Source organism: Gopherus flavomarginatus, chromosome 12 (genome assembly GCF_025201925.1).
Source record: "Gopherus flavomarginatus isolate rGopFla2 chromosome 12, rGopFla2.mat.asm, whole genome shotgun sequence".
In the NCBI taxonomy this organism is placed as follows: Eukaryota; Metazoa; Chordata; order Testudines; family Testudinidae; genus Gopherus; species Gopherus flavomarginatus.
Genome location: NC_066628.1, coordinates 50435615 through 50452711, shown reverse-complemented (window position 1 = coordinate 50452711; position 17097 = coordinate 50435615). Strand labels below are relative to the sequence as shown.

The window sequence follows — 17097 nt, the reverse complement described above, 5'->3', positions numbered from 1 at the left end:
GTTAGGTCTTTCCAATATAGCTTCCTCTTAATTTACTGAAAGGCTAGAGTTTGTTTCAAAAGTCCCTTTCTTTCTTACAGTATCTTAAATGGTTTCCAGAGCACTGAATGAGTAGTGCAGCGACTGTGCAAGCAAAAGGCACGGCCATTCTGTGCTCATTGCTGGCTTGCCCTCCATCCAGGACATTAAAGACTCTTATTTAGAAAAGGAGTGCTGCTAAGACGCTAAGGTATTTGACTGTCTTCCAAAAGTGTCTTGGGATTGTTTAACTTCCACATGGATGGGCAGTTAGGACCTTGGTTTAATACCTCATCTGAAGGATGATACAAATAACTCTCCTGAGCAAAACAAGTTTTAATCATATCCAAATAAATACAGAAATTACATAGTGTCTTGTAGATAAAAAACGTCCATTTCTTTATAAATAGCGTTGAAGCCCTGGCATGTTATATGGTTTGACAAATTTATGTCCTTGGTTTAAATGCCAATTTTAATGATTGATACTGTGCCTTTCTCCACTCCCTTTTTGTCACAATCTGTCCTGCAGAAAGCTGCATTCCCTGCTCTCCCTAGGCATCTTTCAGATATGGAAGCCAACTTGATCTTTAGAAATTAGATCGGCTGCTGACGGTGTCCTAGGATAATGTCATACCTGGCAACAGTGGACACAGCAGTGTTAGTAGCCGGTGAGAATGTACTCAGTTGTGGTGTGTGTAACGGGCTATTTTGGAAGGAGTTGACCTGATGCCGGTATAGGAACATGGTAGGTGAAATGGTGCCTTCAAGGCAGGGACTAACCTGTTCAGAAAATACCCTGGGTGTGTATTTCCTTCAGCCGTGATCTCTCCCTGTGGTTTGTTCTGAGAGTAAAGCACCCAGCTATAGCTCTTAATTATCTAATTAACTAGCTGAGTGTATGTAAATATACCACAATTCTGGAGAACTAAGCAAAGTGCTTAAGTGCACCTTACTAACTTTGGCAAAGCTATAGGTTAATTTTGATGAATTTTCCTTAGAATTGTGACAGTTGAAACACCTAATTATGGGTCAAAGGAGAAATAAAAAGGTGTGTGTGGTGGGGGATTATAAGGCCTTCTTTGAGCTGTGCTGAAATGAGGGATGAAACATCACTTCATGATGTGTTTTTCTACAGATTATATAATCTTTTTTTCTATTTTCAGCACCTTTTATTGTTTGAATTTCACAGCATTTTACCTTTTTACCTTCTCTATTTGTGTAGGAATTAAATTCTGCTGTGGGTGTGCATGTTCCTTTTGCCTCAAATAGGGTACATGACTAACTACTTCTAATCAGAGCTGAGTAACTTCTGTTTTGTTTTATTTTTTCTCTATCTTGGACTTAAATCTCCAAAAATTAGCTTAATGCCAGAGCAGCAGGATGATTTCTGGCAATGGCATGAAGTATCATGGGGAATTTTCCTAATCCACCATCTGCTGGAAACAATTACTTCTTTTTTGTAGCAGCATTAATGTCTTCTGCAGGGATGAGGATTCTGACAACTGCAGAAATTCTGTGAAACCAGAAGGTCTGGCCAGCATTTGAAATAACTAAAAACTACAACCTCCAGCCTCCATGTTAAGGCAAAGGCCTTCCGTTAGTTTAACTTAAACATGCCTATTAATTCATAAAGACCTGTTTTCCTTGCATTTGCCTGCCTGCCAGCCTGTGATTTATGTGCAGAAAAGTTTTGAATAATAGAGGTTTAAAATAGACTTATTGTCTCCCTTTGTGTTAATTACAAGTAGTGAGACTTACAAATCTGTTCCTTTTTCCTTCTGGCAAGTGCACCATTCACAAGTGGCAAAACTGAATACAAGTTAACTTGAGCAGCTATAATTTGTATCCAAAACAACTGATTTGCCATTTCACAGAAGTGTCTAGGGATTTTAGTTTAGCTGATAGCTAAAATCTCTATAAGGTAGCAATTATTGACTGGATATACCATGGATTTTCCATTGTTCTTTTTACCTATTATGTCATCCCCATTCTCAGTAAAGACAGTTGTTTTTTGTTAACTGAAGTCTGTGATCGGAACATGCAGCTTAGTACGTGTACTGGGGAGGTGGCATATGAGGGAAGATGGTGACAGCTCAGAAATTAAGGAAATATGAGCCATTATTCTCAGGGTGTTAGGGGTAAATTCCTTGTTCTATAACAAAGCCCCAGCATCTTTCTAAGCAGGTCTAAGGTCAATTATTTTCATGCCATAATTAAGGTTAATATTTTGTTATGGTTATTTTTAGTAAAAGTCAGGGACAGGTCGTGGGAAATAAGCAAATTGACTCTGAAAGTAGCTGGTGGGGAGGAAAAGGGGAGTAATGACAGCTGGAGCCCCATGAGGGGGGACTAAAAGCCCAAGCCCCACTGCCACAGGCGAGGGTGGGGGAACCATCCTGGCTCCAGCCACAGCCACCGGGGGAGGGGGAGGGAAGGGAGCACACAGCCCCGGCTGCAGGTGGAGCTTAGCACCAGCCTGAGTCCTGATGGTAGCTGAAGACAAACAAGTCACGGAGGTCCAGTGAAGTGATGGAATCCTCCATGATTAAATCGTATCCTGAGTTGTAAAGACTAGTTTGCAGCATGTGTCTGTGTTTTTAAGATAGGTTCCTACCAGTCAGCTGAAGCCCATCTCTTTCTTCATGGTTGGTTCACAATAGGAATGATTGTACTGAGGGACTGGATAGCCCAGGGAATTCCAAAGCTTTCACCTCTAGGATATTGCTTTAAATCTGACCAGGATGTCAGTTACCAAAATTTGATACCCTATATTGGCTTGATTGTTGTTTGTGGTCCAGATTTTAATGGCCAAGAGTTCATGTTATATTTCTCATGTTTAGATCCCCTTATTGGGCATCTCTGTGGAGAACTCAAGGATTAAACAGACCAGAGAGGATGAGCTAGTCTCCAGATTTGAGGGGCATTGATGAGGAGTGACATGAGAGAAGCTTGTCCTGCTGTTACCCATGCCATGCATACTACATGGCCAAAGGAGTTCAGTATTCAGCACATTTCAGCCAGCATAAAATTCACTTGAACATGTTCCCCTAAAGAGCCCATGTACTGAGGATGCCCAGTGCGTACATCCTTTCTTTAATGCATTAATTATCGTCGCTAAAGCTGTTTGGATGCTCTGTATTTACAAATCTATAAAGGACAAATCTCCTCTATCCTGTCCACTACCCCTAAATCCCTTCCTGTAGTTATTTAAAATATCTGTTTTTAAAAAGTAGTTATAACATGAGATACTTAAAAGATAAAGTTTAGGTTATTAGAGAAGTGCAGTAAATATGATCAGAGGTCCTAGGATTGGTTTGAGGATTAATTCAGCTCCATCTAGGATGTAGGGAGATGACGTCCATCTTAGCTGAGGACAGCCTATTTGGATTGAGAACAATGGGAGGTGGCAGCCATTTGGGATAAAGGCAAGAAACTGTATGAATGATGCAGCAGCTCCTGAGATTGAATTAAAAACAAAAACAAACAAAAAAAAAATCTGAACCCTCTCCACAACTTTCCTAATGCGTCTTTTCTATGCTTCTCTGCAGCAGAGGTGGAAAGTTGTACTGAACTGTGTAGTGAGTGTGTAACATGGATGTACCTTCCCAAAGGGCTCTGCTGAGACCACCAAACTGATTTACACTCGTTGATTTAAACAAAATTAGAAACTTTGATATATAAATATTGCAAAGGGCTAGTGTATTGCCTAACTCAGTGTGAAAAAAGTGAAATCCTTCAAAAGCCGTTACTCTTTGGTCATTAGGTTCACAGATTTGGATGGATCACTTTTAGAAGGGCCCCGCTTCATTTTTGTTTGTAGTTCAAGTTGTTGATAGCAAAGGCTCAGAATTTGTCACAGATATTTTTAGTAAAAATCAGACAGGTCACAGAGGATAAACAAAAATTCACAGAAACCTGTGACCTATCTGTGATTTTTGCTACAAATATCCCCCTACTGCCTGCAGAGGCTAGAAGCTGTGGAGTCCCCCTGCTGCCCGCAGGCTAGGAGCTGCTGGGGGCTCACTGTCTGTTGACCGCTCCAGCCCTGGGGCAGAAAATGTCATGGAGGTCTCTGGAAGTCACAGATTCTGTGACCTTCTTGACATAATTGTAGCCTTATCGATAAGGCAATTTCCAGTCCTGTTCACTCAAGAAACCTCACACACATTTGGGTCCAGAGTTTTGGATGCTTGAAAAGGTGTTATAGACACACACAAGCTAGTGTTTGTGTCTCTACCTTTTTAAAAAAGACACTGGAAGGAAAACCTACACTTTCCATATAATCAGTTCTCTGAAAAATCTGCCATAGCACACCCCCTTAATTGTTAGTGCCATTGTAATTCTAAAAACACACCTGGAATTACTGGTGCATAGTATTTCCATTTTACAAGATGGTGTCTGGACAGACAAATTGAAGGTAAAATGATACAGCTAGATTTGTCTATACTTGAAACACTGCAGCACTTCAGTATAGACCAGAGGTTGGCAACCTTTGGGACGCAGCCCATCAGTGTAAACCAGACCTTATGAACTCCTTCATACCAGCAAAGAATCCTGTGGCACCTTATAGACTAATTGCTAGTGCCGATCACCACTTCACAGGATTCTTATTTTTACAGATCCAGACTAACACGGCTACCCCTCTGATACTTGACGTCCTTCATACCAGGCTTTGCCGTTCTTTTACCAAAATCCTGCACATGCTCATATGACATCCTACTATGCTGCTTACCCTTCGTTTCTTTAAAAATTGATTTCCACAAAGGACCTGAAGTGAAGGAATCGAATAGTACATATGCAAACCCTATTCCCTGGCAGCTGCTGCAGGAATGCTGTTAGCTTAATGTATTCTGCCAGTGCACGACTAGCGTGAAGGCAGCACTGACACATCTGTTAACTCTACCAGTCTCTCTTTGTGACTCAGATTTGGTGGCCGATTGTTCCCAAACCAATCATAAGTTTTAGCAAGGTTGTCACTGTAGACCTAGGAACTAATTACTTGTTTAGAGCAGTCTGGCATTGCTGACGTTGTTTTAGCTCATATGGTTAATGCAGAAAAAATTTGCTGTAATACAGTTGCTCTGGTGACTGATGTTCACTGCTCTGGACAGAAGTTGCAACTCAGGGGTATTTGTGATCAATCCTGGGGAGAGAGAGCTGCCTGTCTTCCTCCTGTCTGTCCCCTGCCCGTATTCTAACATTGACTTGCATGCTGCACCTGCTGGTACCTTTGCTCACCTTACACCACACACTCCCCTGTCTCTCATTCACCCCATAAGAGAGCAGACGTTTCCTCTTTTAATTTAGGTAATTCTTTTGCATTTCTCCTTTGCTTCGGTAATACTCTCCTCCTCCCTTCAGCGTAGCCTCTGTTCAGACGTAAGAGTTCTCGTGGAAGCAGTGTGGGGAGTACTGGGGACTGTAGCAGTAGATACTCTGAGCTCCTCTGTTCAGTTCTCAGCTATTTCCCCACTTTGTAGTTAGTGAGAGTGGGCTGCAAAAAAGATATTTTTTGTTAAACTTTTTTCTCAGGTAGCACAATAGTTCACAAGACTTATTTCTACAATACTTGATTCAAAGGTGGCAGAATCTTGTGGAGTAAGAATCCTGTGAAGTGGTGGTCGGCAGTTTAATTTGTGTGTCCCAAGTTGCTGTTTGTATTACTAAATATTGCAATACTATAAATGACACAGACTGCAAATGTACACTTGAACTGTTCACTCCTGACATAGCTATATCAGTGCCTTTACTACTTTAATCATTACTGATTATGGTGATGCATTCAGCCTTGGTAATTCTTAGCAGGTTGTTTTCAGATTTATTTTTCTGGATGGTTAAATCCTCTGATTGATGCCTTTTTCTTTTGATCTATCATCAAGGTTGCTGCAATTAACCCTAATCATCCACTTGCTCAGATGCCTTTGCCCCCATCAATGAAGAACTGCATTCAGCTGGCAGCATGTGAAGCCAATGAATTGCTACCTATGATCCCTGACCTGCCGGCTGACCTTTTCACATCATGCCTTACTACACCAATCAAAATTGCTCTGAGGTGGTAAGTGTCTCACCTGTTATGTGGGGAAAAAGCATGGTCTGCAAAGCTTGTCTGTTGAATTGATAGACTTGTTGATCCAGATATTTTATCCACAGTAAAGTTCCTCTGCAGTACTGAATTACAGGGATTTGAAGAGCACACTTGGGACAGCATCTTATTAGTCAAAGCCAAGAAGGTGAAAATATTTGTATCTTGTTTATTACATTTTAGATTCCAGCTCAATACTTGGGTTTGCTCAGATTAAGGGATTTACTCTAGTGGAAATTAAAGGTATCTGCTTTTTCACAGGGCAGAAATACCATAAAAGACAATGCAACTTTATTTTGTAAGTTATCTTTCATACAAACTATATCCCAAATGTTGCGATAAATAGTACAGTAGTGTTAATAGCACAGTGAAAGAAATTAAGAGTTAAAAACAAGAAATATATATTGAAATGACATAGAAAGTTGAAGAAGCAGAGAAATACAAAAGCTTGGTCCAGACAGTAGCAACTGTACAAGAGCAAAGTTCTTGCACAACGTTAGAGAGATGATGTGGTGGAACAAAGAAAATATCTGCACTGGACAAGTGCATCGTGTGGGGGACTTCTGTGAGAGCTCAGTGCCCTGTGAGTGCTGAATGCTCTGAATTAATCCACATGAACTGGGTACCCACCAAAGAACAGAAGGAGGCCACCAAAGCTCATTTGATTCTCCGCTAAGGAGACCACCAAAGCTCATTTGATTCTCTGCTAAGGAGACCACCAAAGTTCATTTGGAGCTGCTGTGTAACAAGTAAAGAATTTTCTTTGTCTGGTTTTACTGTTCTAAGGAGGGGTACTGTATTACTATAAGGGATTAATTCAGATTTAGCTTCAGACTGCCACTCATTTACCCACTTGACGAACAATACTAGACCCATCCACTTTCAAGTCCCATCTCCAAACCCTGTTGAGTTCAATAGAGTATCCAGGGGTAGGATCACGGCTGGTCACTACAAGAGCACCCAAAGCCCAAGAAACAAGACTAAGAGCTTCTGAGGAAGACAAACATAACATTCTTAAGGAAGGGTGAGTGCCTTGTTGGGAGCTGCAGATGAGAAGTAGGTCTCACAGACAATGACCCCAGAGGCCAGGGGTCTGGAGCAAAGATGGACTTTCCTAGTGTGTCTGCCAATAGATGGCAAGCCTCTAGGTAAGATACACGTGCATATAGGCCTTTTATTGTTTTAAAATCCTTTGTCTTATGCTCTGCTGTGTTCCTTTTGGTAAGATTAAGCTTTACTTCTTTTTAAGAATGCCAAAGCTCTCTGTATTAACCACTGGCCACCGCTTCTGAAGGGAAGACTTTAGGGTGCCAGGTCCAGTTGGGTCTGTTGAGTTGAGACACAGGATACTGTAGCTTGAGTTCCAGTCTAAGTGGGAAAACCACAGGTTTTCACCCCAGGACATGGGAAGGCAAGAAGCTGAACTCCCAAGGCTGTGACTTAGTGAAACCAGAAGAGGGAACAGAAGTGCCCCTAGCCAGGTGATTGACAAGGTGCTTGCAGATTGGATGACTGGGCTGTCTAGAAGCCTCATTACTTTACCTTCCCAGATACTGAAGTCTCGTGAATACTGCCATCCTGGATCTGGTCTCCCACTGTCAAATTCAAAGGTTGCCTGTATATATTTTTCTCCGTAAAGGTGAAAAAGAATGTTATGTTGTGAAAAGTAAGTCTCTCTCTGTATATAAGGAAACCCAGAGAGAAGCTTCAGATTGTGAACAGAAGAATACAGTTCCAAAGAAATATTTTAAAATGATATTGCTGTTAACAAATAATTGCTGTCCTGAACAAGAAGACACCTGGCATGGGGAGGAGGAGGTTTGGATTATACCACTTCAAAGTGAGGCATAGAATTTTGACTGTAATAATTCGTATTCATTGATGCTAAACCCTGTACCCTCAGAAATACATTGATTCCTGTATTATAGTTGAGTGGTATTGGCATGCTCTGTATAAAACATACACAAACCTACAGTAAAAGAACATTATTAACATTGCAAGGTCAAGAATCTAGAAGTTAGGAAACACTCTACTTCATTGCATGTGGATTCAGAGGAGGATATGGTCCATATTCTGCAGAGAAGTTTGCTGTTAAAAGATTTGTGATTCTGCAGGTCAATAAATTTGGAAATTTGGAAGAGACATTAAAGCAATGTCTTAAAGCTTTAATGTGTATAGAGAATACGGGACGGATACATAAAAGATGATGGTCTTTTGTGTGGAGCCTTTCGTTCTGAGCCTTTCAGAAACCATTCAGCCAGTTCCAGCACATATACTTACATAGGCAAGAACAGAGGCTATTTGCAGTTTTAGCCACTTCGGAGCTTTTAGTACACTTGAGTTATTAATGTAATTCAGCAAAATAAATTTGGGGTAAAAAATTTACAGTTTTTCCTTTTTTATTGGTTAGTGTGGGAAGAAAAATTGCTGCTTGCTGTACCTTAATGTCTTTATGCACCAGGGCTCCAAATGATTTCCATGACTTATCAAGAAATATAACCTACAAATCAACTGCAGTATGGTTTTTCCCCTCCTTGTAGCTTTCTATTGTACTTCTGAGCATTCAGCGTGACCTCCTGTGTAACCTGTGTGTGTATGAAAGTTACAGAGTGAGGTGCATGTTACCTGAATAGGGGTGTGCGCAGGATAAAACATACCTGAGGGCAAACTTGGATCATCTCCTCTACTGGAACCCAATAAGGTTGCAAAAATTCATCACATTTTCAGTTGCAAGTTCTTTGGGATCCAATCTGATGCACACTGTGCCAATATATCAGGAGAGGACTGCCCTCCAGAGGTTCAATTATCCCTTCTTTCCCTGAGCTGGCTGGACTTAGGGAGCATTTTGGAAGCAGCATGCTCAGATCCATTTGAAAGCACCATGTTTTCTTGTCAAGAAGTTTCCCCTACCTGATAATATATCGTCTTAGGGTTGTTTCTGTGGCATCTGCCATCCCAAAATGCACTACATACTATATATATAAGAACCACTTCGCCCACTGCTGAAATATTGTTATGATCATTAACAATTCAAACAACAAGTACCCAACAGTTTAGGACAGAGAGTAAACACTATATAGGATGGAAACTGCAAGCATTATTTAACAAACAGGGTAACTTCCCAAATTCGGCAGGGCACCAGAGCAAACAGCTATAAAAGTGAACATGTCACAGGGTTTTTTAATGACTACAAGTGGTAAGGGCCTTGCTTTTATATCCTCTGAAAGATGGTACTTCTGGCATCTTGGTGTCACCCCCAGCATGTTAAAAAACATGTTATAATCGCTTGAGTTAGACAGTGCATCAGTCTTTTCCTTGGAATGCTGTCTCTTTGTGCCACAACCATAATAATTTGTATGTGATTTAAATTTGTTTTGACAACATCTAATGTATGAGAGGTTAGCAAATAATACAGGGATGAGTATGAAAGCCTGAGTCAATAGCAAACAAACCATAACAATATTTAAATTTAGTTTCCATATTCAGTGTTTCAAACAGCATGTCATTGGGGGTATATTTCTATAGTTCAGAGAATACTTTGGGGACTGCAGCTGCAAGTGCATTTCATGGTATGCAAAACACATTCTTGAAGGCTCAATTTCTCCAAGCTGTATGGAGATTTCTGAATAGTTAACTTGTTTTGAATATGCGTGCAGTTGGGAGGGAACAGAGGGTAGGTGAATGGAAAAGATAAGGCCTCGATCCATTAAGATTACTAAGTATGGTCTTTTAGTCTGCACATGCTGATTTTTAAATGAAAGATCTTTTCACAAATGTATTTTTGCTCTGATTGATTGAACAGAGACCTAAATCAGATTTCTGACGTATTTCCTCGTGTTATACTATGATTTTACTCTGTCTGTGCCCACTGCAAAGTGGTGGGATTTCTAGCAATGGAACGAGATAGAATATCTGTGTTAAACACAAGTAGCTTTGCCATTTTGCAAAATGGTGTTTGATACAGAATTGTTTTACCCACTTGCTGACTGTGATCCATTGAAATCCCAAGAACCAGCAGCATTCACTTCCCAGGCAGCTTCCTCAGTGTGAATAGAATACCCACTGAAAAGAGCCCCCAGTATTCTTGTAAATAAAATAACTTATAACTGTTCCAGGTGGACCGTCTCACGTGCGTATCTTGGTCTGTCAGTGTCAGAATAAATTACCTTTGGGGTAGAGCTGGGTAAGATTTTTCTAACAAATGGTTTATTTGCCAAAAAATGAAGTTTTGGGTCAGCCAAAGCTATTCACTCAAATAGTTTCAGACCCTCCCCCCCCCCCCAAAAAAAATTCAGGCTAGATTCACAAAACCACTGGAGGATGAGATGAAGGGGCTGCTGTTCCTGAGTAGCTCAGAGATTAGGGCACTCACTTAGGAGTGGGAGACGCAAGTTCAAATCCCTTCTCCAGAGCAGGGTTGTCAGATTTTTACCCCTCCTGGGAAGTGCCTGAAGCTGTTGGATGTTCTGGCATGGATCGTTCTCAGTCTCGCCTGTTGAAGTATTCTACTGTGTGTATAATACTTGGATAGTCATTGGGCCAGAGAGAGAGAATGGCTTATAGTGAGTGGTTAGGGTACTTACATGGGATGTGAGAGATCCAAGTTCAAGTCCTTGCTCTAATGAACATTTAATTATTTATACAACGTGTAACCACTTTAAGAGGAGAGATGGAAAAAGACCTACCCCAAAACAGCCACTAGTCTGGTAGCTCGATCACTCCCTTGGGGATGGGAGAGACCTGAGTTCAGGTTCCTGCTCCAGAGTGAGGACTTGAACCTGAATCTCCCACATCCCAGCTGACTTCACTGTACTGCTAGGTACAAACACGCCACCTCCTCCTGTTCTGTGAAACTAGCCTGTCACTTCTGTTGCTTTCTGGTTTTGGTGCCTGAAGTGAATATGTTTGATATGTGAATTGAAAATGATTTTGATTTATTTCTGTACCTTGGTTCTTAAGTTGGCTCCATGGTACTTGAAATGTTTTGCTTTAAAAAAGTATTTTGAATGCCCACCTAGTCCACCTAGAGCAGTGGTTCTCAGATTTTAATGCTGGTGCCCCCTTTCACATAGCAAGCCTCTGAGTGCGACTCCTCCTTATAAATTAAAAACACATTTATTTATATTTAACACCATTATAAACGCTGGAGGAAAAACGGGTATTGGGGTGGAGGCCGACTGGTCACGACCCGCTGAGGGGTCCCAGTTTGAGAACCCCTGACATAGAGGATGATAACCTATTACAGTCATTGGTATTAGCCCAAGTGGCACATGTATGTTCTGTGGATCTGATGGTCCCAACATTGCTGATGACCCATGTTAATGTCAAAATTATTCCATGTGGTGGAATTTCTGGTTTTTTCAGTGTGGCTTTTTAAAAACTTAGGAAATTACACACACAAAACAAGTTAAAGGAACATTAAGCAACATTTTTGCAACAGCAAGTACTCAAAAGTTAAGAAATACCAGAATTAAAGATGCTTATGCATGTGGGGACTTCCTGAGGTTTACAGGGTGACTTCCCAGCTGTGGCTTTACAGTAGTGATCAGAGAGAGAGAGCGATTCTGAAATTGGGAGTTGTTTTTTCTGGATATTCTTAACTTATTCAAAGCATATTTGCACTGATACACAGGAAGGCCAACAGGGACACACAAAGACAGTTATATGTGCGCACATACACCCAGAGTTGGAAGGAGTTGTGAGGTGTATCCTTTGTGACTGCATGCGTACTGTGAATCTGCCACAATGAACTGTTTTCTTAAAACTGCTTATGCGTGAAGTAATGTGCAGTGTTGATGTTGCAAGAGAAATTAATTATTATCTGTCAACCTATAGAATCAAAGTGCACGGTTAGGCTGTTCTTGGGAGCCAAACTACTGTGTTGTTAAGAGTTTCTGTCAGACTGAGGAATCAAAAAGTATTTGTTACTAGTACTCAGATATTCTGCAATAGTGACCAGAATGTGCTAGACATCGTACAGACCTATAGAAAGATGCATCTCCTGCCCTATAGGTTCACAGTCTAAAATGTCTTCATTCCCAATTTCAGCTATTTGAGCATGTGGTCTTAATAGTATGTAGGGCTTTTCCACTGGGACGTGGACTCTGAGTCCAAAGATGTAGTCAGAGAAAGTAGAGAAGCATACAGAGCTGAAGGAAAAGGGTCCGAAACGTAACCTGGACACTAATTTGACTGGACAGAAATGAGAGATCCCAGAGTGCTGGGTCAGGTAACCTTTTTTTTTTCTTTTTTTCTTTTTTTTTGTCTCAAGGGCCCTCTTTTCATCTGTTTGAGTGCATAAAGCTGTTAGGAGTCTGTTTCCATTCAGCACTCATGCTCTCTCTCCATGTTATCCACCCAGAAAGTGTGGTGGGTTGAGTCTCTTTCCCAGTGTCTGGTAACATCAGGAGAACAAGCTGGCTGAGTCTCAGTTCAGAAAAGGCTGATGGAATGTTGGTAGGTTGGAGTACATAACCAGAGGATATGGTAAAGATATCCACCCCGTAAGGGCATGTGTCTGCCATTTGATGATTGTCAGACTCCCAATTCTGTGGAGGCTCTCAAGCTGGAGTTCCTTTGGTAGTAGAGAATGGCTGGCATGGGGCTGTCCATGATGGTTCCTTGACTTTGGAATTCTTTCTCCCACTTCCATAATAGCCCAAATCTGTAGTCCTTTAGGAGGCGTCTCAAACCCTATCTATTGAAGAAGAGTTGAGGTTTCGGTGGAGTGTGGATTTTTATTTAGTGGGCATTAGGGTTTTACAAGAGCTTTGGATATGTGATCTTTTATAGACTGAAAGAGAAATAGCTAAGACTAAAGAAGACCACTTGCTATGCAGCACCTGGACAGTAAAGCTCTCTGAATCGTAGTGTGGGAACAACCCACAATTGTTTCTAAATGTATTTGGCCATGGGAAAGAAGAGCATAGCACTTGGAAGAACAGATCTTTGTCAGTAAAGGATGTTTTTTAGATAACTTGAACGTGGGCAGGGTTAGAAGGAATTAGTTTTATTGTTAAGACAATGGGCTAAAACTCTGAAGATCTGGACTTAGACTTCATCTGTGACCTTGCCCTCTAGGTCACTTAATTTCCAGGCCTGAGTTCCCCATTTGTAAGAAGTGGATGATTAATACTTCCCTACTTCGCAGGGGTGTTGTGAGGATAAATCCATAAATGCTCAGGAGGAGCTTCGATACTAAGGTAAATGGATGGATATAGATCAATTAATCTTTGGTAAGAAAGAATCTGATAAATACAGACAGCCCAGCTCTGAGTTTCATTTTGATATAGGGAAAAATCCAGTGGGATCTAAAGGGAAAGATAAATGAATGTCTACATTATTCAAATAAAATCTGTAAAATGCACTGGAGGTTTTTTGTTTGTGCTTTTTGATTACAAAAGGAGTTCTGGTTCTTTTGGCCATATCTTACTTTCTCCAATCCTTCTTAAAAAAATTTTCACCTCTGCAAGAACCAGGATGAGCTGATTTCTTCTTTTACTAGCATTATGGAAGGAGAGTCAGGACTTGGTGTCGTGCCAGCATTCAAAGGTCTGCAGTAACATCAGATCTCTCTAATGTGGGCAGACTGATTTTGGAATTGATACACGTGAGGACACTTTGCATGGTTTAGCAGTATAAAATGCACATGAGCAGACTGTTGAACTCCTAAGTGATCCTGATCTCAGCATAATTCCATAATCCTGTATTTTCAAAGAGGGTCGATTCTGCTAAAGTTGTCACTTCTGATTTAAAAAAAAAAAAAAAAAGGTTAGGTACTTTGTGCTGCTCTAACATTATTCTTCATTTCCCCCTCATTCAGTAGTGCAATAGAAATTGGTGAGCCGTTCTTCCCTTCTGTGAATAGTACGAGGGATTTTTATAACTTGTATGAATGCAAAAGATGTTTGTTTCTGACCTTCCAGGAGAAATTGCTGGGAGTGATCCAGAAAACTTGCACGTGTCTTACCCAGGAAAACTGGCCCTTTCAGATACTGAGAGAGGTTACCTACTTAAGAGAAGGCCACAACAAAAGTGAAAGCATCAGGAAACTGCAAAGGAAGCCAAAGGTTTCATTTACAAGTATGTTAAAAGTTAAACAAAACTTACAAAATAGTGTACGTTACCCAGGGTTTGGTTCCATTTTTGGGAACTGTGCTGGGTAGCAGAAGAAGAAAGACAAATGCAGGCCTTGGGTTTGGCTGTTGTAGGACTGGTGTTAAATAAGATAAATTTGTTCCAATTCCAAATCTTCAGACCTTTACAATTAGCCTATATTTATCTGTAGCATCTGCCACCCTAAAGGATCTCAAACTCAAAGAGATCAACACGGTGATCTCTTTACTTACCACTAAAATGCAGCTCGCTCTGGGGTGGAGTGCTGCAGCTGCATAATATCTCACAGCCACACTACCGAAGAGTTTTACGCAGGACAGAAAGACAATATTGTATCCATTTGCAGTGGTAGGGGGAATTTAGGGAAGCCAAATGTAATTATCTACTTGAAAAGAAGACAGGACATCCAGAAGAATACCACCACTTCTTTTTCAAGATCTTTCACGATGGTAGGTGGTCAGAACTTTGATTTTGACTTTGTCTTATCTAAAAGATATGAATTCCTATTGTGCCCCCTAACACCATATGGGGGTATTAGATCAATATTGAATTAGAAGGAAAAGTACTATCGCTTCCTACAGCACCTTTCTTTCTGGTTTTCCTTGACGTTTCCCAGCCGAATGCTAAGCAAATCAGACCCTGTTTGTCAGGAGAGATCTCTTGCAATCACTGCACTAAGTGGTAACACTACGATGAATTAAAACTCTCATTCAGAGTGTAATTTTTGCTAAGCGTGCTTCTGGTTTTTTTAAAACATTCTGGATAACAGTAAACCTTTAGAGCTCCCATCACTCTTGAGCAAACTTACAGGGTAGTATTTTGCTAAAAGTCATTTGACCATTGTGTGCACCTTTCTGCCTTTCCTGTCTAATCACCGGTGGTTACCAAAAGATTTATATGCAGTGACTTTCCCATCTAGCCCATCCTGATGGATTCCTGCAATGATATCACAGCTGCTTTTTTGAGACATTGTGTCAGTGCAATGGAAGTGATTGTGAGATTGGTATTGCAGATAGAAACAGAATGTTCCGTATCCTCTATACACATTTTCTGGGCAATCATTACTTTTAAGTGAGGAAATAGAGAGGGACCATTACTAGTTTAAGTGGGGGTTTGGTAAACTCGACTGCCTATTTCAGAGTTTGCAGGGAAATGGTGAGGCCTCATTAAAAGAGGGCTCAGAGCATTCTCTGCATTAATCTCCTCTGAAGTACAATGGCAGTGCTGTAGCAGTCCCAGCTCTGTATACATAAGAGCCGCAAGCGCTTGCTGTGCTACTTCCCTTTTGCTGAATACCAAATAGATATGTGCTGCAGGGTTGTGTTGGAGAAAAGGAGTTTCCCTTACTAATCAAATGCAATCTGCTTTTTTTCATTATTCAGTTGCCTTTGAGAAGCCGAAGGCACCACTGAAATATCTGAAATCTGAAGCTTATTTATGTCTTGCCCATAGTTAATTGCCAAAAGCTCCCAAAGGAAGTGCTTAGTGACCGCTTCGTAATGTATGTCATTTGGGGAAATGCCTTTTACAGCTGACCCTCAAAGATGCGCTTTGTTTTCCTAGTTTAGAAATAGAAGGAAACGCTTGACAAAGTGATAATTTTTCCAGCTCCACTATTCTGAATGCTTGGGGGCATGGGGGAGCCATCTGCCAGAATTCCTTGCAAGAAAGGAAGCTGAAGGATCCATTTGCCTTGTGGCAAGTGACCTGTGCTGCTTGACAAGAAACTGTGGTTCAATTCTTGGTCTCCTATAGTATGTACTGTAAGGGGCTGGGAGTGCTGAGCACTGTACTATCTCTCAATGGCCTGCAGCTAGACTGCGTTATTCTGTGGTCCTATTAGACCACAGCAGGGTTAGTTCCCGTTAGTGTTTGGATGGAAGACCTCCAAAGAAAATACCTGATGCTGCATAAATTGATGGTGGTGAGTCAAAAGGTGACATTCTTCTTTCTGAGAAAGTAGTGAATGAATGCACAATGGCTGCAGCATGTCATTAGGGAATGGCATGGTCATCTTTTGGATGAGACATAAATCGGAGGCCCTGGCCAATGTAGTTATAAAATCCCATGGCACTGTTTATATGAATGGGGGCAGTAAACCAGGTCTCTCAGTCAAATTCCAGCTCTGGCTACATTCTGCCTCCTTACATTCCCCTGCATTTTGGAGATGGTGTTTTTCTTCACTGTTGGGCAGTATTGCTGTGCAATTTCACCCCATAGGGATTAATATTTCAGCAATGGGTGTAGGAGGTCCCTGTGTAGAAATTGTCTATCAATTTAAGGTCCTTTAGGATGAAAGGCACAGAATATCAGAAACAACCACTAGCTGACTATGACACTATTGAGCTTTTCTGAGCCTTGCCCTGTCATTGGTTAGAAAGAGGGTGGCTGCAGTGCATATTCTGGAAAATGGGGTGTAAAATGGGGAAAGCTGGAGGGTTGTCAGAACTCCACCAAGTACTCCCTGTGCATCAAGGAGCACAGATGTCTGGAGGTTCTTGCTCGCTGCTGTACCATGGGGAATTGGGCAGATACTTCCCACTTATTGGGGATGAAAGTGGCACAGCCTTAGATTGGCTTGGAAATGGAAGTGGAGGATTCTCTTCCCTGGCCCCAAAGGAATCTCTTAGCACACAGCCCTGCTGCTCAGACAGTTGCTGTAATGAGGACCTACGCCTTTGGTAGTTGTTCCCCTGTGGTTTCAACTGGTCTTCAGATTCAAGGTCCCATCCAATAGGTTTTCCCTCCAGTCACAAAGGCTAGAAACGTCTTTTAAAATATGAACTTGTATTCTGCTGGAAATGGTTTGTGAAACTCTACATGAGAGGACCGGGGATGCAGTGGAGTCAGTGGAGGCACTCCCCCAAGAAGTTTGGGGAGAG

The 17097-nt window shown here is 41.3% G+C and overlaps 1 protein-coding gene across 3 annotated transcripts in view; it reads left to right on the top strand.

Annotated features, from left to right (window-relative positions):
* RPTOR (regulatory associated protein of MTOR complex 1) overlaps positions 1–17097 on the top strand; it is a 296305-nt gene that overhangs the window by 126445 nt on the left and 152763 nt on the right. For all 3 annotated transcript variants that reach the window (XM_050920753.1, XM_050920752.1, XM_050920751.1), the window contains exon 6: positions 5898–6073. In XM_050920753.1, the coding sequence (XP_050776710.1) occupies positions 5898–6073 (176 nt within the window). The remainder of the gene's footprint in view (positions 1–5897; positions 6074–17097) is intronic.